The sequence below is a fragment of the Rhinoraja longicauda genome, chromosome 6 (assembly GCF_053455715.1).
Source record: "Rhinoraja longicauda isolate Sanriku21f chromosome 6, sRhiLon1.1, whole genome shotgun sequence".
Taxonomy (NCBI): Eukaryota; Metazoa; Chordata; class Chondrichthyes; order Rajiformes; family Arhynchobatidae; genus Rhinoraja; species Rhinoraja longicauda.
In genome coordinates, this window is record NC_135958.1 from 75716134 (window position 1) to 75741805 (window position 25672).

The 25672-nt window shown below is 46.0% G+C and overlaps 1 protein-coding gene across 1 annotated transcript in view; it reads left to right on the forward strand.

The window, feature by feature from the left end:
- The window catches only part of tha1 (threonine aldolase 1), a 71180-nt gene that overhangs the window by 36433 nt on the left and 9075 nt on the right, over positions 1–25672 (forward strand). The window contains exon 3 of the mRNA XM_078401892.1: positions 21567–21655. Within this exon, the coding sequence (XP_078258018.1) occupies positions 21567–21655 (89 nt within the window). The remainder of the gene's footprint in view (positions 1–21566; positions 21656–25672) is intronic.

The following is a 25672-nucleotide window of genomic DNA, read 5'->3' on the forward strand; positions in this document are numbered from 1 at the left end:
TTGTCATGTGGTGAGATTCTAGTCCAAGATGGTGCACATGCCAGGCGACTCTGTGCGCGCTGGTCCCAGAAGTGGATCTGCAATCCCTTATTGCAACCGCTCCACTCTTTTAAACCTCTACTCCAACAGCAGCATTTCTTACACTGTAGATGGCAGCGTCGGTTTACTAGGTTAATTCCCGGAATGGCGGGACTGTCATACGTTGAAAGACTGGAGCGACTAGGCTTGTATACACTGGAATTTAGAAGGATGAGAGGGGATCTTATCGAAACATATAAGATTATTAAGGGGTTGGACACGTTAGTGGCAGGAAACATGTTCCCAATGTTGGGGGAGTCCAGAACCAGGGGCCACAGTTTAAGAATAAGGTGTAGGCCATTTAGAACGGAGATGAGGAAAAACCTTTTCAGCCAGAGAGTTGTAAATCTGTGGAATTCTCTGCCTCAGAAGGCAGTGGAGGCCAATTCTCTGAATGCATTCAAGAGAGAGCTAGATAGAGCTCTTAAGGATAGCGGAGTCAGGGGGTATGGGGAGAAGGCAGGAACGGGGTACTGATTGAGAATGATCAGCCATGATCACATTGAATGGTGGTGCTAGCTCAAAGGGATGACTGGCCTACTCCTGCACCTATTGTCCATTGTCTATTGATTGTATTCACGTATCGTCTTTCTGCTGACTGATTGGCACACGACAAAATCTTTTCACTGTATCTCGGTACACGTGACAATAAACTAGACAAAACTAAACAGAGGCTCCTGATTAATGTTCTTTCTTCTGACTGGAGCTCTAAGGCATAAGACGTGACTTCTTTTTAAAAAAACAATTGAATGACTACCACTTGCAGACATACGATACTTCCACTTTTGGATCCAATACTGAAGGAGTTGTTTGACTAATACATGCATGGCTGGCAAATAATGTAAGTCAATGTTATTTTTGGATGCCATCTCCACTCCAAAGTCACACAGCAAAAATCAAATCAAACAAAAGACTTTGTGTGTAAGAAGGAACTGCAGATGCCGGTTTAAACCGAAGATAGACACAAAAAGTTGGGGTAACTCAGCGGGACAGGCAGCATCTCTGGAGAGAAGAGAATGGGTGACGTTTCGGGTCTCGACCCATTCCTTCTCTCCAGAGATGCTGCCTGCCCCGCTGAGTTACTCCAGCTTTTGTGTCTAAAAGACTTTTTGTGCTGAGCAACTTTAACCTGATCCTTTCTTCACACAGATCACACTTGAACCTGTCTTTTAGTGTGCAATATGAACATTTCAAGTAGTTACAAGATAGGGCGGCACGGTGGCACAGCGGTAGAGTTGCTGCCTTACAGCAACGGAGGCCTGGGTTTGGAACCTGACTACGGGTGATGTCTGTACGGAGTTTGTACCTTCTCCCTGTGACCGCGTGGGTTTTCTCCCATTTCTCCCATTGCTCTGGTTTCCTCACACACATCCAAGACGTACACATTTGTAGTTTAATTGGCTATGGTAAAATTGTAAAGTGCCCCTCGTGTGTAGGATGGTGCTAGTGCACAGGGTGATCGCTGGTCGGTGGGCCGAAGGTCCTGCTGTATCTGTAAAGCCTAAAAGTCTAAATCTTGAAAAATGTCAATGTGCTCAGGGTTTTGCACATCCTTGCTGTAAGAAGGAACTGCAGACGCTGGTTTACACTAAAGATAGACACAAAATGCTGGAGTAACTCAGCGGGTCAGGCAGCATCTCTGGAGAAAAGGAGGAGGTGACGTTTCAGGTCGAGACCCTTCATTGGACTGAGGCTCAGTCTGAAAAAGGGTCTCGACCCGGAACGTCACCCATTCCTTCTCTCCAGAGATGCTGCCTGACCCGCTGAGTTACTCCAGCATTCTTTGTCTTTCTCACATCCTTGGTTCATTATCCTGCTTGTTTAGTTCCACTTGTGCAGCCAACCCTCCTAAACAGCAGCAAAATCTGCAACTGTGTTATTATACGGAAAGATTGCCTCTCAGATAATCAAGCGCTGGGTCGGCACTTCCAAGAAAAATAATAGAGCTGGGTTTGGCAAAACCTGACTGCGTCCAAAAGTGGCGTGCGGTTTCAAAGTAGCCTTGCAAGATTTGTACTTTGCAGCTTTACAAAGAAGAGATCACTGAAGATTACAAAGAAACTGAGCTGTGTGTTATCTTAGTTGTGTTGTCGATGCGGGGCGACTGCTGAACTATGAAAAGATAACCAACCCTGAAGGTGCTGAGTCCTTCACAGGTGCGAGGTGCCATGTAAAAATCTGGCCTAGTTCTTAGAAAGGCGGTGCAGGAAAACCATGTACATTATGCCTTTCTGTGGAAGTGCTTTTTTTTTTTTGAGGCACGTGTCTTGCTTACTGAAGCTGAGAGGGTAAAAAAACACTGGAAGCTGGGTTGTGTGGAGTTCAAAGCCATGGGTTGATTTGGAATGATCGTTCCCTCCTATGTGTGCACCCCACTCCGACAATCTGATAACGTGTATGAGAAATTACCGCAGCGGAAGAAAGTTGTGCACTTGCAACCTTCAAACGACACACGGATTTGATCTCTTGCTTTCAAGGATGAAGCTATATTAAAAAAAAGGAAAAAAATGAGTAGAATCACAATAAACTCTTTTAGGCTTCCCCTAGTATTCGTCAGTTGAAATGCCTGATACCAAACGGTTGAATGCGATTATTGTTCGAAGTCATTGTTCATTTTATGAAACAGTGCTCTCTCTTGAGGGCTTTGTGTGCAAGAAGAAAATTCATGTCATCTTAGCTTTGGGCTATGGAAGGGTTATTACAGAATAAAATATGACACAATTATGTGCAAACCTCATTTCTAATTGCAGGAGTCCATACAATCCACATAAAGCCAATAGTGAGGATGGAATAGTAAAAGTCAGTGGTACAGTCAGTGGTACAATGGCGCAGCGGGTAGAGCTGCTGCCTCACAGCGCCGGAGACTCGGGTTCGATCTTGACCTCCGGGTGCTTCGGTTTCCTCGCGCATCACAAAGACGTGCGAGTTTGCAGGTTGGTAGGCCTCTGCAGATTGTGTTCCAGTGTGTACAGGGAGGATGAGAAAGATGGATAACATAGATGTTCGACGTGGACTTGGTGGGCCGAAAGGCCTGCTTCAATGTTGTGTCTCCAAACATTACAAAATCTAAAATAAAAGTGGTTCTGATTCCTAGTGCTGTCACAGTTATAAAGATATTTATGTCTCTATAGCGGAAGGAAAGAAAAATGAAATTAATTTGCTTGCCAGCTTGTAAATTTAGGAAAACTGAGTGTAAAGCGTGTAGCATCCAATCAGCTAGGTTGTTGTCATGACAACAGGACGGCACGGTGGCGCAGCGGTAGTGTTACTGCCTTACAGCGCCGGAGTTACAGCGCCGGGTTCAATCCCGACTGCGGGTGCTGTCAGTACGGAGTTTGTACGTTCTCCCCGTGACCGAGCGGGTTTTCTCCAAGATCTTCGGTTTCCACCCACACTCCAAAGGTGTACAAGTTTGTAGGTTAATTGGCTTGGTATAAGTGTAAATTGTCCCTAGTGTGTGCAGGATTGTGTTAATGGGCGGGGATCGCTGGCCGGTGCGGACTCGGTGGGCCGAAGGGCCTGTTTCCACGCGGTATCTCTAAACTAAACTAAACTGACACTGTAGCACAAGGTTCTCAATTTTCTTCCTCTGCTCCACCTCTTCCTTGTTTTTGATCCGGCCAACAACAGTGGTATCATTGGCAAACACAGACATTGAGTTGATGTTGTCCCTGGCAGGGGACTGAGCAGCAAAAAAGTCTAAAGAAGGGTCTGGACCCGAAACGTCACCCATTCCTTCTCTCCATCGATGCTGCCTGGCCCGCTGAGATACTGTGTCCATCTTCGGACTGAGCGACAACCCTGGGAAGCATCAGCGCGGAGGATCAGAGACGTGGAAATGTTCTGACCAATTGCAACAACGCAGGTCTGCGGTCAGAAAATCCAGAGGCCCGGTTCCCAATGAGGAGCCATGGTCAAGGTCCAGGACTTTGCTGATGAGCTTATTCAGTGATCCCCGTAGATTCTACACACCAGGGACAATTTACAATTTACAGAGGCGAATTATCCTACAAATCTGTATGTCATTGGAGTTTGAGAGGAAACTGGAGCACCCGGAGAAAACCCACACGGTTACAGAGAGAACGTACAAAACTCCGTACAGACAGCACCCATAGTCAGGATCGAACCCGGGTCTCTGGTGCTGTGAGGCGGCAACTCTACTCCTGCGCCTTTGTTGGCTTCTTTATAATTGATACCAGGTCGGTACAACTTCCACACTGCACGATGCTCCCTGAACAGATCTACAAAAGACCTCTGGTTATTTTGCCAAGTTCAGGAACTGAGCTTAGTGTTGCAACATGACAGTTTTACCAGAAAGTATTTATCTTCACAACCTCTTCCAGACGGCGGGACTGGAGGGAATGCATGATTAGGTTCTTTGCCTTGGGAGATACGGTGATTCTTTTCTAATGACATCTTGTCCAAACATTTCACCATGTTTTCTGAAAAATCATTAACTCTGACTTTTTCTGTTCTTGTGGTTGTAACTGGGCTGAATAAATACGCTTGTTATTCCTCTCTTAATTGGCTGTCTAACTAGTTGTCTTTTTGACCTTTGGCTATTCACTGTTAACAGTAAATCTCTTTCGAAAGCACTGCCTTTCTCAATATTGCTTTGTACAGTAACAAGACACTTGATACTTAATGATGGTGATCACGTTACCAATTAACGAGTATGCTCTGTGATTTTTCTCAAGTTTAATGTAGACAGTATTGTCTGAACACAATGGGCCTGTCCTCACAGTCATACAGCACAGAAGCAGGCCCTTTGGGCCTCTGAATCAGACCTGATTCTACTTTTTTGTATTAGTTTAGCGATACAGCATTGGAACAGACCCTTCAGCCCACTGTGTCCATGCCGACCATCGATCACCCATTCACCCCAGTCTTATCCACTCCCTACACATCCAGGGCAATTTTACAGAGGCCAATTAACCTACATCTTGGGATGTGGGAGGAAACCCATGCAGTCACACGGAGAATGTGCAAACTCCACACAGACAGCACCCGAGGTCAGGATCGAACCCGGGTCTCTGGCGCTGCAAGACAGCAGCTCTATGGAGACGGAATCAGGGGATATGGGGACAAAGCAGGAATGGGGTACTGATTCTGGATGATCAGCCATGATCATATTGAATGGCGGTACTGGCTCGAAGGGCCGAATGGCCTACTCCTACACATAATTTCTATGTTTACCATCTGCGTACCTGTACATGAGGCCCAGTGGGCTTGTTCCTGTGCTGCATTCCCCCCAAATTTTCCCAACAACCAAATCTATAAATGCTCACACACGCAAAGGACAATTTGCTATGGTCAATTAACCTGCATATTTGTGACTGAGAGGAAACTGGAGTGTCTGAGAAAAGCGACAAGAGTCACAGGAACACATTATCCTGTGATGCCTGCCAATTGAATATTATTTTCTACAGACAATCGTATTGACTGCTCAGCCGGTCCACAGTGGGCACTGCACTCCACAACATTGAAAGCCTCTAAGTGAGGTGCTGCCTTATGAGAGGCAACGATAGGGTAGACAGTCAGAACCTTTTTCCCAGGGTGGGGTTATATTTCCCAGGGTTCCCAGACTAGAGGGCATTAGCGGCATCTATCATCGAGGATCACCACCATCCGGGCAGTTCCCTTTTCTTGCTGCCACCATCGGGCTGGAGGTACAGAAGCCTAAAGTCCCACACGAGGACCAACTACTTCCCTACAACAATCAGGTTCTTGACCCGACCTGCACAAATATAACCCCACCTCAGCAACACCACACTACAGATCACCTTTTGCACTGGCATGGACTTGTTTTCTAATTGTGTTTTGTACTGATGTCCTGTTTTTTAGCACAATGTTTTTCTTTTTACTCTTGTAGAATTTATTTGTAGTGCATAATTTAACTTTTTGTGTCTGAAGTCTGACGAAGGGTTGCGACACAAAATATCGCCAATCCATGTTCTCCAGAGATGCTGCCTGACCCGCTGAGTTACTCCAGCACTTTGTGTCTTTTTTTTGGTGTAAACCAGCATCTGCAGTTGCTTGTTATTCCATTTAAGTTGTTGTGTGTTGTCTGTGTCTATGTGCCTTTGATGTTGCTGCACGTAAGATTTTCATTGTACCATCGTACCTGCACTTGAGCGTATGACTAGAAACTCGACTTGATTTGACTTGTGTTTTCCTCATTCGCGAGTTTAGAGTCTAGAGATACAGCATGGAAACAGGCCCTTTGGCCCACCGGGTTCGTGCCGGCCAGCAGTCCCCATACACTACCACTTTCCCACGTGCTAGGAACATTTACAATTTTTACCGAAGCCAAATTAACCGACAAACCTGTAGAACTGAGGAATGTGGGAGGAAACCGGAGCTCCCTGGGAAAACCCACGCGGTCATGTGGAGAAGGTACAAACTCCTTACAGACAGCACCCGTGGCCAGGATCGAAACCCGGGTCCCTGGTGAAATAAGGCAGCAACTCTACTGCTGCGCCACTGTGCCGCCCTTCATGTTTTTTAATTTTATTTTAAATCAACCATTCTTTGTGTTAATTCAAGATTCAAGTTTGTTTCTCTACCCAACTCCCAGTTCTGAGAGATTTATTCACAAAATGCTGGAGTAACTTAGCAGGTCAGGCAGCATCTCGGGAGAGAAGGAATGGGTGACGTTTCGGGTCGAGACCCTTCTTCAGACTGATGTCAGGGGGCGGGACAAAGGAAGGATATGGGTGGAGACAGGAAGATAGAGGGAGATCTGGGAAGGAGGAGGGGAAGGGAGGGACAGAGGAACTATCTAAAGTTGGAGAAGTCGATGTTCATACCACTGGGCTGCAAACTGCCCAGGCGAAATATGAGGTGCTGTTCCTCCAATTTCCGGTGGGCCTCACTATGGCCAGTTCTGAGAGAGTCTGAAGAAGGGTCCCGACCCAAAAAGTCCCCTATTCCTTTTCTCCAGAGATGCTGCCTGACCCGCTGGGTTACTCCAGCATTTTACGTCTATTCTCCGTTCTTGGATGCTGCAGAGTATCCCTGAGAGTTCCCACTTGGCAAGCTTTACTTGCTTGCCTTAAAATCAGATTCACCACCCTGTGCATTAATGCACTGACCTGGTGCTAGATCAGTGCACTAATACACAGGGCGGTGAAGTTGTGGAATTCTTTGCCGCAGAAGGCTGTGGAGTTCAAGTCAATGGATATTTTTAAGGCAGAGATAGATAGATTCTTGATTAGTACGGGTGTCAGGGGTTATGGGGAGAAGGCAGGAGAATGGGGTTGAGAGGGGAAGATAGACCAGCCATGATTGAATGGCGGAGTAGACTTGATGGGCCGAATGGCCTAATTCTGCTCCAATCACTTCTGAACTTTTGAACTAACCATCAATAACTAATCATAAATTGGGAGTTAGTGGAATGACTAGCATTAAAAGGGATAACTGCAAAGTATATTTTTCATCATACGCACTGAGGTCATTTATCATGCAACAGTTGTTCTGCCCTGAAATTCTTAATCCTGTAATTATTGCCAGAAATGTGGAAATACAGCCTCTCCGGTCATTATGTTGTCACAACACTGGAGACTCTACTATTAATTGCCAGACTGAAGTCTTGAAATAATTGTTTGGAGTCAGTAATGAGGTTAAAGAACCAAAAGATTCTGAACTCTAAAATTAGTTCAGATGGCGATATATGTGCCAGAAATATGCTTGCAAACTCCAAAAATAGCTTAGGCATGTGGTAGACATATCAACGACAAATATTATTTTCTGCGGCAAAACTATGTGCGTTCTGTCCAGTTTGCCAACTGTGAGTGATGGGAGACTTCGGCAAAGGGTCACGGCCATCCTTTCTCTCCTGAGATGCTGCCTGACCCGCTGAGTTACTCCAACACTTTGCATCTATCTTCTGCAGTGCACCACAGTCACAGGGATCCTCAGTGCCAGTGGCTTTTGCAGGAAGGTGATTAGCCATTGCTCGTGTAACGAGTAAACGTGAAGATGATTCTGAACGGAGTTTTGTTGGATTACTAGACCAAGTGGACCCGTTGGGCCCAGACCTCTCCTGCCTTGGTGCAGCACCCACTCCTCCCCTCCCCTCCCCTCCCCTCAACTCCCCACATCCCCCACCCCCCTCCCCCTCTCCCTCCCTCCTCCCCCTCTCTTCCCCACTCCTCCCCCTCCCTCCCACCTCCCTCTCTCCTCCCCTCCCCCCTCCACCCCTCCTGCTCCCCCCTTCCCCTCCCCCCACTCCATCCCCCTCAACCCCCCTTATCCTCCTTCCTCCCCTCTCCCTCCACCCCCCTCCTTCCTCCCCTCTCCCTCCACCCCCCCCTCCACCTCCCTCCCTAGGAGATAGATTTAAACTTTAAAATGTGAATAACTTTAAAAATATAACACCAATTTCAATGAAACCTCTCCCATTAGCACCAAAGCGACAACTGTGAGCAAGGTGGGCCTAAAATTGTTGCGCTGCCGTGTACTGTTTTGGCTGTAGTTTAGGAACAAATGAGAGTTTTAGTATATAGATTGCTTTAAAATCAGCTGCAAATATTACCCTCAGAGCTTGCACACACTCCCTGTATCACCTCTTCACTCCTTCCCCTCTCCCTTTCCATATCCCTCCCCTTGTCTCTACTTCTCCACATCTTCGCCTGTTCTTTTCTCTCCTCAACTCTCCTCTCTCCTCTACCTTCCCCTTCCCTCCCTCCCCTCTGTCCTCATCTCTTTTCTCTCTCCTTTCTTCCTCCATCCCCTCATCGCACATTTCCACCAGCACTAATTCCCTTCCTTCGGTCCCTCTCTCGTTCAACCTCTCTCACTATCTCATAAGTTCACACATTCATAAGTGGTGGGAGCAGAGTGAGGCCATTCGGCCCATCATGTCTACTCCGCCATTCAATCATGGCTGATCGCGGCAAGATGGCGGCGCGCACAGACGCAGCGGCTCACAGCTCTCCCTTTCGGTGCTTTTTATGTGTGTTATCTGTGTTATGTCTGTTAGTCAATTTTAGTCATGCAAATCAGGCAAATCCTACTTACAACCGCAAGGATCTTCTGATCATAGGATTCCAGTGCAATCGGGACCTTACGAGCGAATTGCTACACTCACGAAATATACCGGAGGAGATAGCCAGGACACCGGGCTCTCCGTGGATAGTTGTAGGCGTGAACAGGCGTCGCAGGCGGAGGAGAAACAGGAAGCAAAAGCGAGGACGCCGGTCTGGTATACTTGCCAAGCTAAAGAGACAGCCACACAAACCACCGCTACCTAGCATGTTTCTCACCAACGCCAGATCCATCATCAACAAAATGGACGAATTAAAACTACAGATATCAGCAAACAAACTCGTGGAGGACTGTTGCATTCTCTTTGTAACAGAGACATGGCTTCATCCACTTATCCCAGACGGAGCCATTGAGCTAGCCGGGCGTACAGCGTTTCGCTGGGACAGAAACATCGACTCCGGTAAGAGCAAGGGGGGGGGGGGTTATGCATTTACGTGCACAACAACTGGTGCACTAACATCCAAATCATGGATACCCATTGTTCTCCTGATCTGGAGTTCCTAACAGTTAAATGCAGGCCTTTTTACCTTCCTCATGAATTTACAGTGGTTATAGTAACAGCAGGGTACATCCCACCAAATGCTAACGCTAGCACAGCTTTAGGCTACCTGCTCGGTGCAATAAACTCACAACAGAGCACATATCCAGAAGCAGCCCACATCATAGCCGGGGACTTCAATCATGCAGACCTAAAGTCAGTTCTCCCGAAACTTGAACAACACATAAGATGTGCTACCAGGGGGAAAAACACACTAGACAAGGTTTATTCAAATATTAAGAAGGGTTTCAGGTCAGCACCACTACCACACCTGGGGCAGTCAGATCACCTGTCCATATTCTTAACTCCAGCATACACCCCACTCAGGAGGAAAGCTCCAGTCACCATAAAGACTGTTAAGACATGGCCTGAAGGAGCTTCCTCGCAGCTGCAGGATTGCTTCGAAAGGACCAACTGGGATATTTTTGAGGACAGGACTTGGAGGAGTACACATCAACTGTACTCTGCTACATCCAAAACTGTGTTGACAATGTCACCGTCGACAAACGTATCCGGTTGTATCCCAATCAGAAGCCCTGGATGACACGATCATCCCGAGCAGACTGGTCACCAAACTTTCTGACCTTGGATTTTCCCAAACCATCTGCCAATGGATCAAGGACTTCCTGACCAACCGCCCCCAGACCGTCAAAATAGGCCCTCACCTCTCCTCCACCATTACACTGAGCACTGGCTCACCACAGGGCTGTGTGTTGAGCCCCATCCTTTACTCCCTCTACACTCACGACTGCGCCCCCACCCATCCCACCAACACCATCATCAAGTTCGCGGATGACACGACTGTGGTTGGACTCATCTCAGGAGAAGATGAGACAGCCTACAGGGATGAAATCCAAAGGCTGGCAGCATGGTGTTCAGTGAACAATCTTGTCCTGAACTCCTCCAAAACAAAGGAACTTATAATAGACTTCAGGAAAACCAGTGCAGAACACGACCCACTCTACATCAATGGGGTCTGTGTGGAAAGGGTACCCGCTTTCAGGTTCCTGGGTACGCACATCGCAGAGGATCTTACCTGGTCTACCAACACCATCACCACAGTGAAGAAGGCACAGCAGAGATTCCACTTCCTGAGGATCCTCAGGAAGACCAACCTGCAGGAGAAGCTCATGATGTCCTTCTATCGCTGCTCCATCGAGAGTGTGCTGGCATACTGTATAACCACATGGTATGCCAGCTGCTCAGAAAAGGACAGGAAGGCCCTTCAGAGGGTCATCACGACGGCCCAGAAGATCATCGGCTGCTCACTGCCCTCCCTGGAGCACCTGTTCAGTCTACGCTGCCTCAGTAGAGCAGGCAAAATAATAATCCCACCCCGGCCACCGTCTGTTTGTTCATCTGCCCTCTGGTCGACGTTTCAGGTCGATCAAATCCCGAACAAGCAGACTTAAGAACAGTTTTTACCCCAGGGCCATACGAGAACTGAACACTACTTTCTGCACTAGGCAACTCTGTTAAAATTTTTGTACTTAATATAATTGTATTTATTTGTTTTTGCATTTATTGCATATATGTTTTTATGCACCGTCAGGATTGGCTATTTTTTAATTTTGTTGTACTCGTTGCAATGACAATAAATGAATATTATATTATATTATTATCTATCTTTCCCTCTCAACCCCATTCTCCTGCCTTCTCCCCGTGACCCCTGACACCCATCTCTCACTCATTCCCTTTCACACTCCAAAACCTTTCACTGAACCTAAAACATAAATGGAAATACCTGCAGCCCGCTCCATGGAAACATTAGTGAAGAGTCACAATCTTGTAAGCATCAAACATTGACAAGAGAATTGGTCAGATACTCAGTGGCCGGCAGGCAGGCACCAAAGGTGCTGGAAGTGACCTGACAACCTGGGTTGATATGCCAACTGACTGAGGCTTCTGGCTGATAGTAGTCAACTCGTACTCTCTACCAACTTCAGGTCTGTCCACAATGTGTTCAGCAGCAAAGGCTTATCGGAGTACTTTCTGCACAACGAAGGAGAGAGATACATGTCGGAGATTGACTTATTTATATAGCCCCAGAAGTAAAGGAAGATAGACACAAAAAGCTGGAGTAACTCAGCGGGACAGGCAGCATCTCTGGAGAGAAGGAATGGGTGACGTTTCGGGTCGAGACCCTTATGAATGGACTTTTTTTTAGGAAGGAGGTGACGAGGAATTTCTTTGGACAGAAGGTGGTGAATCTGCGAGATTCATTGCCACAGAGATTCATTGCCACAGATTCATTGCCGCTGTGGCGGCCAAGTCAATGGATATTTTTAAGTCAGTGGTAGATAGATTCTTGATTAGTACGGGTGTCAGGGATTATGGAGAGAAGGCAGGAGAATGGGGTTAAGGGGGAGAGATAGATCGGCCATGATGGAATGGCGGAGTAGAATTGATGAGCCGAATGGCCTAATTCGGCTCCTATCTCTGATGAATTTATGAACTTATTTGCCTGTTTCAATGTTGAGGAGTTATTTGTCCTCTGGAACTTTACCCCAGCAGACCGCAGGACCTGGAGTTCCGAACCATACAGAACAGGAACATCTCAACCCCTGACATTCCAGAGAAAACAATCTTTGTCTAACCTCTCCTTGTAGCTAATACCCTCTAATCCAGACAGCGTTCTGGTAAATCTCTTTTGCACCCTCTTCAAAGTCTCCAAATCCTTCCTGTTATGGAGCAAACAGAATTGCACACAATTGCATGAATTATGAATCTTGGCATCATGTTCGGCACAGATATTGTGGGCCAAATAGTCTGTTCTTATGCTGTAATATTCTATGTATCTAACTCATTTATCTATGTATCTAATTGTGTTCAGCTCTGCAACAATTTATAGAAAAGATGTTGTCAAGCTGGAAAGGGTACAGAGAAGATTTACAAGGATGTTGCTAGGGCTAGACGGTCTAAGCTATAGGGAGAGGTTGAGTAGGCTGGGACTCTATTCCTTGGAGCGCAGGAGGATGAGGGATGATCTTATTGAGGTGTTTAAAATCATGAGAGCAATAGATCGAGTAGATGCAGAGAGTCTCTTGCCCAGAGTAGGTGAATCGAGGACTAGAAGGTCTAGGTTTAAGGTGAAGGGGAAAAGATTTAATAGGAATCTGAGGGGTAATTTTTTCACACAAAGGGTGGTGGGTGTATGGAACGTGCTGCCAGAGGAGGTAGTTGAAGCAGGGACTATCCCAACGTTTAAGAAACAGTTAGACAGGTACATGGATGGGACAGGTTTGGAGAGAAATGGACTAAATGCAGGCAGGTGGGACTAGTGTAGCTGGGACATCTTGGCCGGTGTGGGCAAGTTGGGCCGCACTGTATCGCACTATGACTAACTCAGCCATTGTGTTTTTTCTAAAAGCTTTACTTCCACAAAAGCAAGTCATTTGAAAGAAGGATTTGAACTTCCCAAAGCATTTCACTGCAATACTTTTGAAATGCAATGAGTGTGGTAATGTTGGAAACAGTTTGTGCAATTCCTCTTTCTTCACACAATGATTTGGTTTAAACGTTGCAGATAAAATAACCACTGCCAGTGCCTGCAGTTCAGTGGTGGCTGGCCAGACTGGTGCAGAGTGAGATATGAAAGGAAGCAAAGAGCAGAGTTGAGACAATAGGGGACAACAAGAATCAAGAGTGTTTTATTGTTATATGTCCCAGACAGAACAATGACATGCTTACTTGTAGCAGCACATCAGAATATGCATAGTACACTGTAAACAATATAATAAACGGGCACACACACACACACACATATATAAACTGAATGTTTATATATATATATATATATATATGTGTGTGTGTGTACATACAAAATGTGTAGGAAAGAACAGCAGGTGCTGGTTTAAATCGAAGGTCGACACAAAATGCTGGAGTAACTCAGCAGGTCAGGCAGCATCTCGGGAGAAAAGGAACGGGTGACTTTTCGGGTCGAGACCCTTCTTCAGACTCGTCAGACATCAGTCTGAAGAAGGGTCTCCACCTGAAACATCACCCATTCCTTCTCTCCAGAGATTCTGCCTGTCCCGGTGAGTTACTACAGCATTTTGTGTCTATCATCTTTTTATATATACATACATATACATACATATATATATATATATATATATATATATATATATATGTGTGTGTCATGGAGTCATAGAGTGATACAGTGTGGAAACAGGCTTTACGGCCCAACTTGTCCACACCGGCCAACAATGTCCCAGCTACACTAGTCCCACTTACCTGCGTGTAGTCCATATCCCTCCAAACCTGTCATATCCATGTACCTATCTAACTGGGATAGACACTGCCTCAACTACCTCCTCCGGCTTGTTTCATACACCCACCACCCTTTGTGTGAAAAAGTTTCGGATTCCTATTAAATCTTTTCCCCTTCACCTTGAACCTATGTCCTCTGGTCCTCGATTCCCCCTCTCTGGGCAAGAGACTCTGTGCATCTACCCGATCTATTCCTCTCATGATTTTGTGCACCTCTATAAGATACCCCCTCATCCTCCTGTGCTCCATGGAATAGAGACCCAGCCTACTCAACCTCTCCCTACAGCTCACACCCTCTAGTCCTGGCAACATCCTCATAATTTGTTTCTGAACCCTTTCAAGCTTGACAATATGTGTGTGTGTGTGTGTGTGTGTGTGGGGTGTGTGTGTAGTGTGTGTGTGTGTGGGGTGTGTGTGTGTGTGTGGGGGGGGGGTGTAGTGTGTGTGTGTATGCATAATATATATATCCTGAACTTTTAATTTTCATTTATTTTAATTTATTATAATTTTCATTTATTATACACACACATACACACACACACACACACACATACACACAGATACACACACACACACACACACACACACACACACACACACACACATACAGCCAAACACATACAAACAGAGAAGGAACAGAAGAGCAAGAAATTAAACAATATCTTATAGTTATATATACAGTATATAACAATTAACAGGAACCCAACCAGATTTATCAAGAGGTGTCTAAAATGAGGGGAATAGATAGGCTGAAGGCAAAGAGTCTTTTACCCAGGGTAGGGGAATCAAATACAAGAGGCTGTTTAAGGTAAGAGGGGCAAGATTTAATATGAACCTGAGGGGCAACTTTTTTCACTCAGAGGGTGGTGGGTATATGGAACGAGTTGTCAGAGGTAGTTGAGGCAGATACTGTGACAGCATTTAAAAGACACTTGGACAGGTACATGGATAGGAATGGTTTAGAGGGCTATGGGCCAAACGTGGGTAAATGGGACTAGCTTAGATGGGGCATCTTGGTCGGCATGGACAAGCGGGCCGAAGGGCCTGTTTCCGTACTGTAGGGCTCTATGACTGCAAGACACAGGCACGGAGAGCTGCATTGAGAAAGGTGAACTAATTGAGAACCATCCAAGCAGCTGCCTGTGTAAATAAAATAAGTGGTATTCTAGAACTAGATCTAGAACTGAAACAAGATGAACAGCTGAATGACTTGGATAGATTAGGCGAGTGGGCAAATGCATGGCAGATGCAATATAATGTGGATAAATGTGAGGTTATCCACTTTGGCGGCAAGAACAGGAGAGCATAGTATTACCAGAATGGTGGCCAATTAGGAAAAGGGGAGATGCAACGTGACCTGGGTGTCATGGTGCACCAGTCATTGAAAGCAAGCGTGCAGGTGCAGCAGGCAGTGAAGAAAGCGAATGGTATGTTAGCATTCATAGCAAGAGGATTTGAGTATAGGAGCAGGGAGGTTCTTCTGCAGTTGTACAGGGCCTTGGTGAGACCGCACCTGGAGTATTGTGTACAGTTTTGGTCTCCTAATCTGAGGAAAGACATTCTAGCCTTAGAGGGAGTACAGAGAAGGTTCACCAGATTGATCCCTGGGATGGCAGGACTTTCATATGAAGAAAGACTGGATAGACTAGGCTTATACTCGCTGGAATTTAGAGGACTGAGGGGGGATCTTTTAGAAACATAAAATTCTTAAGGGGTTGGAGAGGCTAGATGCGGGAAGATTGTTCCCGATGTTGGGGAAGTCCAGAACCAGGGGTCACAGCTAAGGATAAGGGGGAAGTCTTTTAGGACCAAGATGAGAAAACAATTCTTCACACAGAGAGTGGTGAGTCTGTGGAATTCTCTGCCACAGAAGGTAGTTGAGGCCTGTTCATTGGCTATATTTAAGAGGGAGTTAGATGTGGCCCTTGTGGCTAAAGGGATCAGGGGGTATGGAGAGAAGGCAGGTACAGGTTACTGAGCTGGATGATCAGCCATGATCATATTGAATGGCGGTGCAGGCTCGAAGGGCCGAATGGCCTACTCCTGCACCTATTTTCTATGTTTCTATGTTATATTAGGAAAGTCCTGAACGTGCAAATACTTGTATGAGATATACAGTAGAAAATCTCAATAGAAATTGGAGAGGATAAAGTTGCAACACCTCAACATCCTGATTAACAACTTAGTCATGCCACACGGACATTGCACACATTAAACTTGGAAGGTTGTGGTAAAATGTGCAGGGTAACACTCAAAAGATATGTTGCAAAGATTGGGTAATAGATTGCAAACTTGATCTCGTTCCCTGGTAATCTGACAACGTTTACTCTGGAAACCAGGGTAATCATCATCTCAAGGTCGATTCTCACAGTCTGTGATGTTTCACAGTTTTCACAGTCTCACCCCGTACTATCTATAATCCCTCCAGCTCTATGGCCATCCTGAGTTGCTGCATTTCTTTTGGACGCGTTGGTGATTGTTTTCCAATGTTCTATAGATTCAGGATCAGTTCCTGTGGATTGGAGGGTAGCTAATGTTATCCCACTTTTTAAGAAAGGAGGGAGAGAGAAAATGGGAAATTATAGACCAGTTAGTCTGACATCAGTGGTGGGGAAGATGCTGGAGTCAATTATAAAAGACGAAATTGCGGAGCATTTGGATAGCAGTAGCAGGATCGTTCCGAGTCAGCATGGATTTACGAAGGGGAAATCATGCTTGACTAATCTTCTGGGATTTTTTGAGGATGTAACTAGGAAAATTGACAGGGGAGAGCCGGTGGATGTGGTGTACCTTGATTTTCAGAAAGCCTTCGACAAGGTCCCACATAGGAGTTTAGTGGTCAAAATTAGAGCACATGGTATTGGGGGTAGGGTACTGACATGGATAGAAAATTGGTTGGCAGACAGAAAGCAAAGAGTGGGGATAAATGGGTCCCTTTCAGAATGGCAGGCAGTGACTAGTGGGGTACCGCAAGGCTCGGTGCTGGGACCACAGCTATTTACAATATTTATTAATGACTTGGATGAAGGGATTAAAAGTACCATTAGAAGATGTTACAAAGTTTGGTGGCTGTGTGAACTGTGAGTAAGATGCTATGAGGTTGCAGGGTGACTTGGACAGGTTGTGTGAGTGGGCGGATGCATGGCAGATGCAGTTTAATGTAGATAAGTGTGAGGTTATCCACTTTGGTGGTAAGAATAGGAAGGCAGATTATTATCTGAATGGTGTCAAGTTAGGAAAAGGGGACGTACAACGAGATCTGGGTGTCCTAGTGCATCAGTCACTGAAAGGAAGCATGCAGGTACAGCAGGCAGTGAAGAAAGCCAATGGAATGTTGGCCTTCATAACAAGAGGAGTTGAGTATAGGAGCAAAGAGGTCCTTCTGCAGTTGTACATGGCCCTAGTGAGACCGCACCTGGAGTACTGTGTGCAATTTTGGTCTTCAAATTTGAGGAAGGATATTCTTGCTATTGAGGGCGTGCAGCGTAGGTTTACTAGGTTAATTCCCAGAATGGCGGGACTGTCATATGTTGAAAGACTGGAGCGACTAGGCTTGTATACACTGGAATTTAGAAGGATGAGAGGGGATCTTATCAAAACATATAAGATTATTAAGGGGTTGGACACGTTAGAGGCAGGAAACATGTTCCCAATGTTGGGGGAGTCCAGAACCAGGGGCCACAGTTTAAGAATAAGGGGTAGGCCATTTAGAACGGAGATGAGGAAAAACTTTTTCAGTCAGAGAGTTGTGAATCTGTGGAATTCTCTGCCTCAGAAGGCAGTGGAGGCCAATTCTCTGAATGTATCCAAGAGAGAGCTAGATAGAGCTCTTAAGGATAGCGGAGTCAGGGGGTATGGGAGAAGGCAGGAACGGGGTACTGATTGAGAATGATCAGCCATGATCACATTGAATGGTGGTGCTGGCTCGAAGGGCCGAATGGCCAACTCCCCTGCACCTATTGTCTATTGTTTATGGTCTATTGACCCCGTGCTTTCTGAACCTTACTAGCCTTTGGTTTAGAAAGGGCAGCGCAGTGGCGCAGCGTCAGAATTGCTACCTCACAGCGCCAGAGACCCGGGCTTGATCCTGACTACGGGTGCTGTCTGTACGGAGTATGCACGTTCTCCTTGTGACCACGTGGGTTTTCTCTCGGTGCTCCGGCTTCCTCCCATAATCCAAAGATGTACATATATCTAGGTTAATTGGCTTCTGTGAATTGTGCCTCATGTGTCGGATAGAATTAATGTGTGCGTGATCGTTGGTCGGTGTGGACTCGGTGGGCAGAAGGGCCTGTTTTTACGCTGCATGTCTAAACTAAATGCTTCCGATGCTGGACATTAAGGGGCAGAGTCCGGTGGAAACACCCCTCAAACAAAGGAAGGATATCACTCCAACACTTACTGAGTATTCAATACATACACACTAACAAGACACAAGAAACTGCACATGTTGAAATCTTGAGAGGAACACAAAATGATGGCGTTGCTCACTGGGTCAGGCAGCATCTATGGAGGACATGGGATTAATTTTCAGGCAGCAGAGAGTACTTTTTGGAAATGCCGAGCATGGAGGGATATGGATTATGTGCAGGCAGACTAGAGATGATCATGTTCAGCACAGACATTGTGGGCCGAAGGGCCTGTTCTTGTGCTGTATTGGTTTATGTTCTACGGATGGATAGATAATGTTTCGGAGAAGCTTTGACACAAAACATTGCCTCTCCTTTACCCCATTAGAACATTGTATCTTCCCCCCCAACAGAATTTATTTTGGGGATACAGTGCGGAAACTGCGTCATCCAGCCCACCAAGTCCGCACAGACCAGCGATCCCCGCACACTAGCACTATCCTACACACTAGTGACAATTTCCAATTCTTACCGAAGCCAATTAACCTGCCAAACCTGTACAGCTTTGGAGTGTGGGAGGAAACCAGAGCACCCGGAGGAAACCCACGTGGTCAAGAGGAGATCGTACGAATTCCCTACAGACCGCATCTTTAGTCAGGATCGAACTCGGGTCTCCGGCGCTGTAAGGCAGCAACTCTACAGCTGTGCCACCGTGCCGTACCTCTGAGATACTTTGCAGCGATCCACCTAACGGGAGAGCCAGACACACAAGAACCCAGTCCATGGACGTTGTAAATGATTATTCACAAAATGTTGGAGTAACTCAGCAGGTCAGGCAGCATCTCAGGAGAGAAGGAATGGGTGATGTTTCGGGTCGAGACTCAGGGTCTCGACCCGAAACGTCACCCATTCCTTCTCTCCTGAGATGCTGCCTGACCTGCTGAGTTACTCCAGCATTTTGTGAATAAATACCTTTGATTTGTACCAGCATCTGCAGTTATTTTCTTGCACTACTTATAAATGTTTGCAATCGCTTAACATCTGTGTTGCGGGATGTCTGGAATGCTGCTACCCAATGAATCTATAAACTCCAAGATGTTGCGATGAGCTGTTGTGACAGAAACAATGAATAAGTATAGAAGCATCTCAGACACACATTACCCTCTTGTTCCATTCAGTGAAGTAATCAAACAATGAGGAATGATTGCATACGTTGGCATTACATTACATTGAGCTGAGGAACATTTCAATCCCCAGGGTCCCACTTCCCAGAGTAATTAATGAACAGGCCCTGGAAATTGGTAATCATTTTCCAACATTCTTTAGACTCTGGAACAGTTCCAAAGAATTGGAGATGACCTAATGTAATGCCCACAGTTTAGGGAGAGGGAAAATGAAGAACCGTAGACCGGTTAGCGTGACATCAGTTGCACGTGAATCTGTTCGAGTCCATTAGAGTGAGGCCAAAGGCCGATCAGAGAGCAGCAGTGAACTATCTATCACCTACCTCACTGGAGACCCTCGGACTATCCTTGATCGAACTTTGCTGCCTTAACCTTGCACTAAACGTTATTCCCTTATCATACACCATAACGGCTCGATGGTAATCATGTATTGTCTTTCTGCTGACTGGATAGCACGCAACAAAAGCTTTTCACTGTACCTCAGCACACGTAACAATAAACTAAACTGAATTGAAATGCAACCTAGAGGAACAGCACCTCATATTCCACTTGGGTAGCTGACAACCCAATGGCATGAACATTGAATTCTCCAAATTTGAGTAACTAATCTACAAACACCTCTCCCCCCCCAACCCCCCCCCGAACCTTTCCCCCCCACTCTAAACAAAACCAAATTAAACAAATTATATTACTATGCCAGCATTTCACTTCAGGTTCAGTGAGTGCCAGAACTGACCATCACTTAGCCAAGATCAAGAAGGCCTTCACAAACCCACAAAGTGCTGGAGTATCTCAGCGGCTCAGGCAGCATCTCTGGAGAACAATGATAGGTGCCGTTTTGAGTCGAGGCCCTTCTGTACAAGAGTGACTGTGATCCTGGCCCACTTGACATGCCTCAGGCAAGACATCTTGCATTAAGTAGGACCATTGTTCCTCCTGACAAGTGAATGGCTCAATGGTACTTTATTGTCACATGTACCTGGTGGGCACACTGATATTCGTTTTTTGCATACAGTTCAGAACGACTTTAGATTTACGAGACCCAGCGCGGAAACAGGCCCTTCGGCCCACCCAGTCCGTGCCGACCAGCAATCACCCATTCACAATCGCACTATCTTACACACTATCTTACAATTTTTACCAAAGCTGATTAAACTACAAACCTGTACGCCTTTGGAGTGTGGGAGAAAACCAGAGCACCCTGAGAAAACCCACGCGGTCACAGAAAGAATGTACAAACCTCATACAGACAGCACTCGTAGTCAGGATAGAACACGGGTCTCTGGCGCTGTAAAGCAGCAACTCTACCGCTGCGCCACCGTGCTGCCCAGACATAAGTACGAGTGTAAGAATGGTAGATTACTCTGAGACAGGGCGGCACGGTGGCGTAGCGATAGAGTTGCTGCCTTATAACGCTTGCAGCACCGTAGACCAGGGATCGATCCCGACTACAGGTGCTGTCTGTACGGAGTTTGTACGTTCTCCCCGTGACCTGCATGGTCCGAGATCTTCGGTTTCCTCCCACACTCCAAAGACGTACAGGTACGTAGGTAAATTGGCTTGGTAAATGTATTAAACATTGTCACTCGTGTATGTAGGATAGTGTTGATATGTGGAGATCGCCGGTCGGTGCGGACTCACTGGGCCAAAGGGTGCTGTTTCTGTTCTGTATCTCTAAACTAAACTATGTTTCCGGCACCACTCTGTATCCTTCAAATTGTTAAAAATGTAGCGTCTTAACTTCACCATTAAGACCCATTGTCCATTATCGTGTTGTCATCTCATCTGGTATACGTGCCTGAAGGCACATGCATTGAGAAGGGATAATATTACATACTTTTACACACTGATATTTTCAGTAAACTTTCTCTGCTGCACTTCTAGATAGCCGTTATCACTTCCCAAAAACAGTTCCTCCAACTTTGGCAGTTACAGAGAGTTTGGCTCGTGTTTAAAGTAAGCTACTTAGTGTGTTTCTAATCTGTACTTTTGTTTCAAAAGTAAGTCTTGGTTTACCTGGTTCCCACAGGTCGACACTGATTAAGCTTTACCGGAAAATTTCACAACTTTGAACAATGACTTCTCTTTCCTTTGCAGTTATGTGTCATTGCTGGGAAAGAGGAACGGAGCTTATTGTCGGAGATCGGGCACACATTCATCTCTTTGAACAGGGAGGTGGTGCACAGGTATACACCAACTCCTCACCTTGTGTGCAGATACTGCAAGAGACACTGGAGCGGGTGCTTTACATTAAGCCTAACACTTGGTTTAGTGTAGAGATACAGCGCGTAGAGAAACAGGCCCTTCGGCCCACCGAGTCCGCACCGACCAGCGATCCACGCACATTAACACTATCATACACCCACTAGGGACAATTTATCATTATACCAAGCCAATTTACCTACAAACCTATACGTCTTTGGAGTGTGGAAGTAAACTGAAGATCTCGGAGGAAACCCACATGGTCACGGGGAGAATGTATAAATTCCGTACAGACAGCACCCGTAGTCAGGATCGAACACTGGGTCTCCGGCGCTGCAACTCTACCGCACCGCCTAATCACTGCATGTGTTGAAAGGAACAGCAGATGCTGGTTTATACCGCATTGGAGACCCTCAGACTATCTTTGATCAGATTTTACTGGACTTTAGTTCATTGTCACGTGTACCGAGGTACAGTGAAAAGCTTTTGTTGCGAGCTATCCAGTCAGCAGAAAGACAACACATGATTACAATCGAGTCAGTTACAGTGTATATCAGTTGAGATACTTTATCTTGCACTAAGCGTTATTCATGTTAATCGTTTTATTATGCATCTGTACACTGGATGGCTCGATCACAGTACTGTCTTTCCACTGACTGGACAGCACGCAACTCAGTGACAATACACTAAACCGAAGATAGACGCAAAGTGTTGGAGAAACTCAACGGGTCACGCAGCATCTGTGGAGAAAAAGGATGGGTGACGTTTCGGGTCGTATCTGATCATTCGGGCCGAGCCCTCTTCTCACTGCCACCGTCGGGCAGGAGGTCATACAGGGCAACAGGCCCTTCGGCCCAGCTTGCCCATGCCATCCAAGATGCCCCACCCTCACTAGTCCCACCCGCCTGCGCTTGGCACAAGGACGTACAGCCTTGTAGGTTAATTTGGTTTTGGCAAAAATTGTAGATGGTCGCTGGTGAGGCAGACCATGCTTGTGGGCGGGTGGTCGCTGGTCAATGTGGGCTCGGCGGGGTGCAGAGCCTGTTTCCGCGCTGTACCTCGAGACTAAAAACGAAACTAAAATAAACTGTACCTAATCAAGCTGCTGCTTCTACTGTGGTACAAAAGTAACTGAACTGTAAACCAAGCATCTGCAGCGGGCATTGGGAGGTCTCGAGCTAGTGAAAGGTGCTACATAAATATAGGTAATGTACAGAAATGTAAGACCTTTCTTTCTCACGGGATCACTGTTTACCGATGGTGTGAAAGCAAGGTTGTGATGGTTTATATAGTGAAGGAGGTTTATAGGGGGCGATAGTACGATGTTGATCAGCTGGAAGGTTGGGTGGAGGGTTGGCAGATCGGATCTAATCCTCACATCTACACTGTCAAGTTGAGTTTATTGTCATCTGCACACGTACTGTGAGAACAAAGTACAATGAAAGTCTTTCAGCAGCATCTCAGGACAAACAAGCACAAAACAAATTATATATAGATTTTACTTCCCGGAATGGCCGGACTGTCATATGTTGAAAGACTGGAGCGACTAGGCTTGTATACACTGGAATTTAGAAGGATGAGAGGGGATCTGATCGAAACGTATAAGATTATTAAGGGGTTGGACACGTTAGAGGCAGGAAACATGTTCCCAATGTTGGGGGAGTCCAGAACAAGGGGCCACAGTTTAAGAATAAGGGGTAGACCATTTAGAACTGAGATGAGGAAAAACTTTTTCAGTCAGAGAGTTGTGAATCTGTGGAATTCTCTGCCTCAGAAGACAGTGGAGGCCAATTCTCTGAATGCATTCAAGAGAGAGCTAGATAGAGCTCTTAAGGATAGCGGAGTCAGGGGGTGTGGGGAGAAGGCAGGAACGGGGTACTGATTGAGAATGATCAGCCATGATCACATTGAATGACGGTGGTGGCTCGAAGGGCCGAATGGCCTCCTCCTGCACCTATTGTCTATTGTCTATTACACATTTGGCACGTGTCAAATCTTACCTAGCTGTCCTGGAGAGTTTTATATTCATTTTTAAAACTTGTTTTTTTTGGAGGCTAACAGACCAAAATAGGAATAGTGCTTTTATTTTCACATTGAACAGCCTTCAGTTCCGTGTGCAGCATTTCATTGCGACTGAAATGGCGTCCAACACCACGTCCTCTCATTCCCCTCCCTCACCGAGTCTGTGATCATCTCCCTCACGTCTAACAACACTTGTTTTCTTCGATCACTGTTATTATACAACAGTCACAAGTTCACAAGTTATAGGAGTAGAATTAGGCCATTCGGCCCATCGAGTCCACTCCGCCATTCAATCTTGGCTGATGATCTAATTCCATTTTCTTGCCTTCTCCCCATAACCCTTGACACCCGTTCTAATCAAGAATTTGTCTATCTCTACCATAAAAATATCCACTGACAGCCTCCACAGCCCTCTGTGGCAATGAGTTCCACAGATTAACTACCCTCTGACTAAAGAAGTTCCTCCTCTCCTCCTTTCTTAAAGAGCGCCCTTTAACTCTGAGGCCATGGCCGCTGGTCCTAGACTCCCCCACCAGTGGAAACATCCTTTCCACACCCATTCTATCTATGACTTTCATTATTCTGTAGGTTTCAATGAGGTCCCCCCTCAACCTTCTAAACTCCAGCGAGTACAGGCCCAGTGCTGTCAAACGCTCATCACACGCTAACCACTCACTCCTGGCATCATTCGCTGCAGAGTAGATGAAAGGCCAGAGATTTCCAAGGAAGGAACAATGATTTATTCTCTGAGGGAAAGTCTGCTTCTCGTGATTATTTTTCACTCTGCACCTTGATTGCTCCTGAAGGCAGTGACTTGGACTGCAGTGACTCTATAGTGAAGGAGGTTTATAGGGGGCGATAGTACGATGTTGATCAGCTGGAAGGTTGGGTGGAGTGTTGGCAGATCGGATCTAATCCTCACATCTACACTGTCAAGTTGAGTTTATTGTCATCTGCACACGTACTGTGAGAACAAAGTACAATGAAAGTCTTTCAGCAGCATCTCAGGACAAACAAGCACAAAACAAATTATATATAGATTTTACTTCCCGGAATGGCCGGACTGTCATATGTTGAAAGACTGGAGCGACTAGGCTTGTATACACTGGAATTTAGAAGGATGAGAGGAGATCTTATCGAAACGTAGAAGATTATTAAGGGGTTGGACACGTTAGAGGCAGGAAACATGTTCCCAATGTTGGGGGAGTCCAGAACAAGGGGCCACAGTTTAAGAATAAGGGGTAGGCCATTTAGAACTGAGAGTTGTGAATATGTGGAATTCTCTGCCTCAGAAGGCAGTGGAGGCCAATTCTCTGAATGCATTCAAGAGAGAGCTAGATAGAGCTCTTAAGGATAGCGGAGTCAGGGGGTATGGGGAGAAGGCAGGAACTGGGTACTGATTGAGAATGATCAGCCATGATCACATTGAATGCCGGTGCTGGCTCGAAGGGCCGAATGGCCTCCTCCTGCACCTATTGTCTATTACTTCACTTACTTTTAGACTTTAAAGATACAGCACGGAAACAGGCCCTTCGGCCCACCCAGTCCGCGCCGACCAGCAATCATCGTACGCCAGCACTATCCTAACTACTAGGGACAATTTACAATTTTACCACAGCCAATTACCCTATAAACCTGCACGTCCTTGGTGTGGGAGGAAACCAGAGCACCCGGTGAAAACCCACGCGGTCATGGGGGGAAACATACAAAGTACAGACAGACAGCATCTGTAGTCAGGATTGAACCCGGGTGGGTCCCTGGCGCTGCAACTCAAGATTCAAGATTCAAGATAGCTTTATTTGTCATCCAATATTGGACGAAATTCAGTCACCCACAGTCCAACAATAAAAGCATTAAATAGGCATTAAAATTACACAACCCCAAAAACCCCAAAAACACAGTCCAACAATAAAAGCATTAAATAGGCATTAAAATTACACAACCCCAAAAACACACAAAAAAAGAAACATCCATCAAAG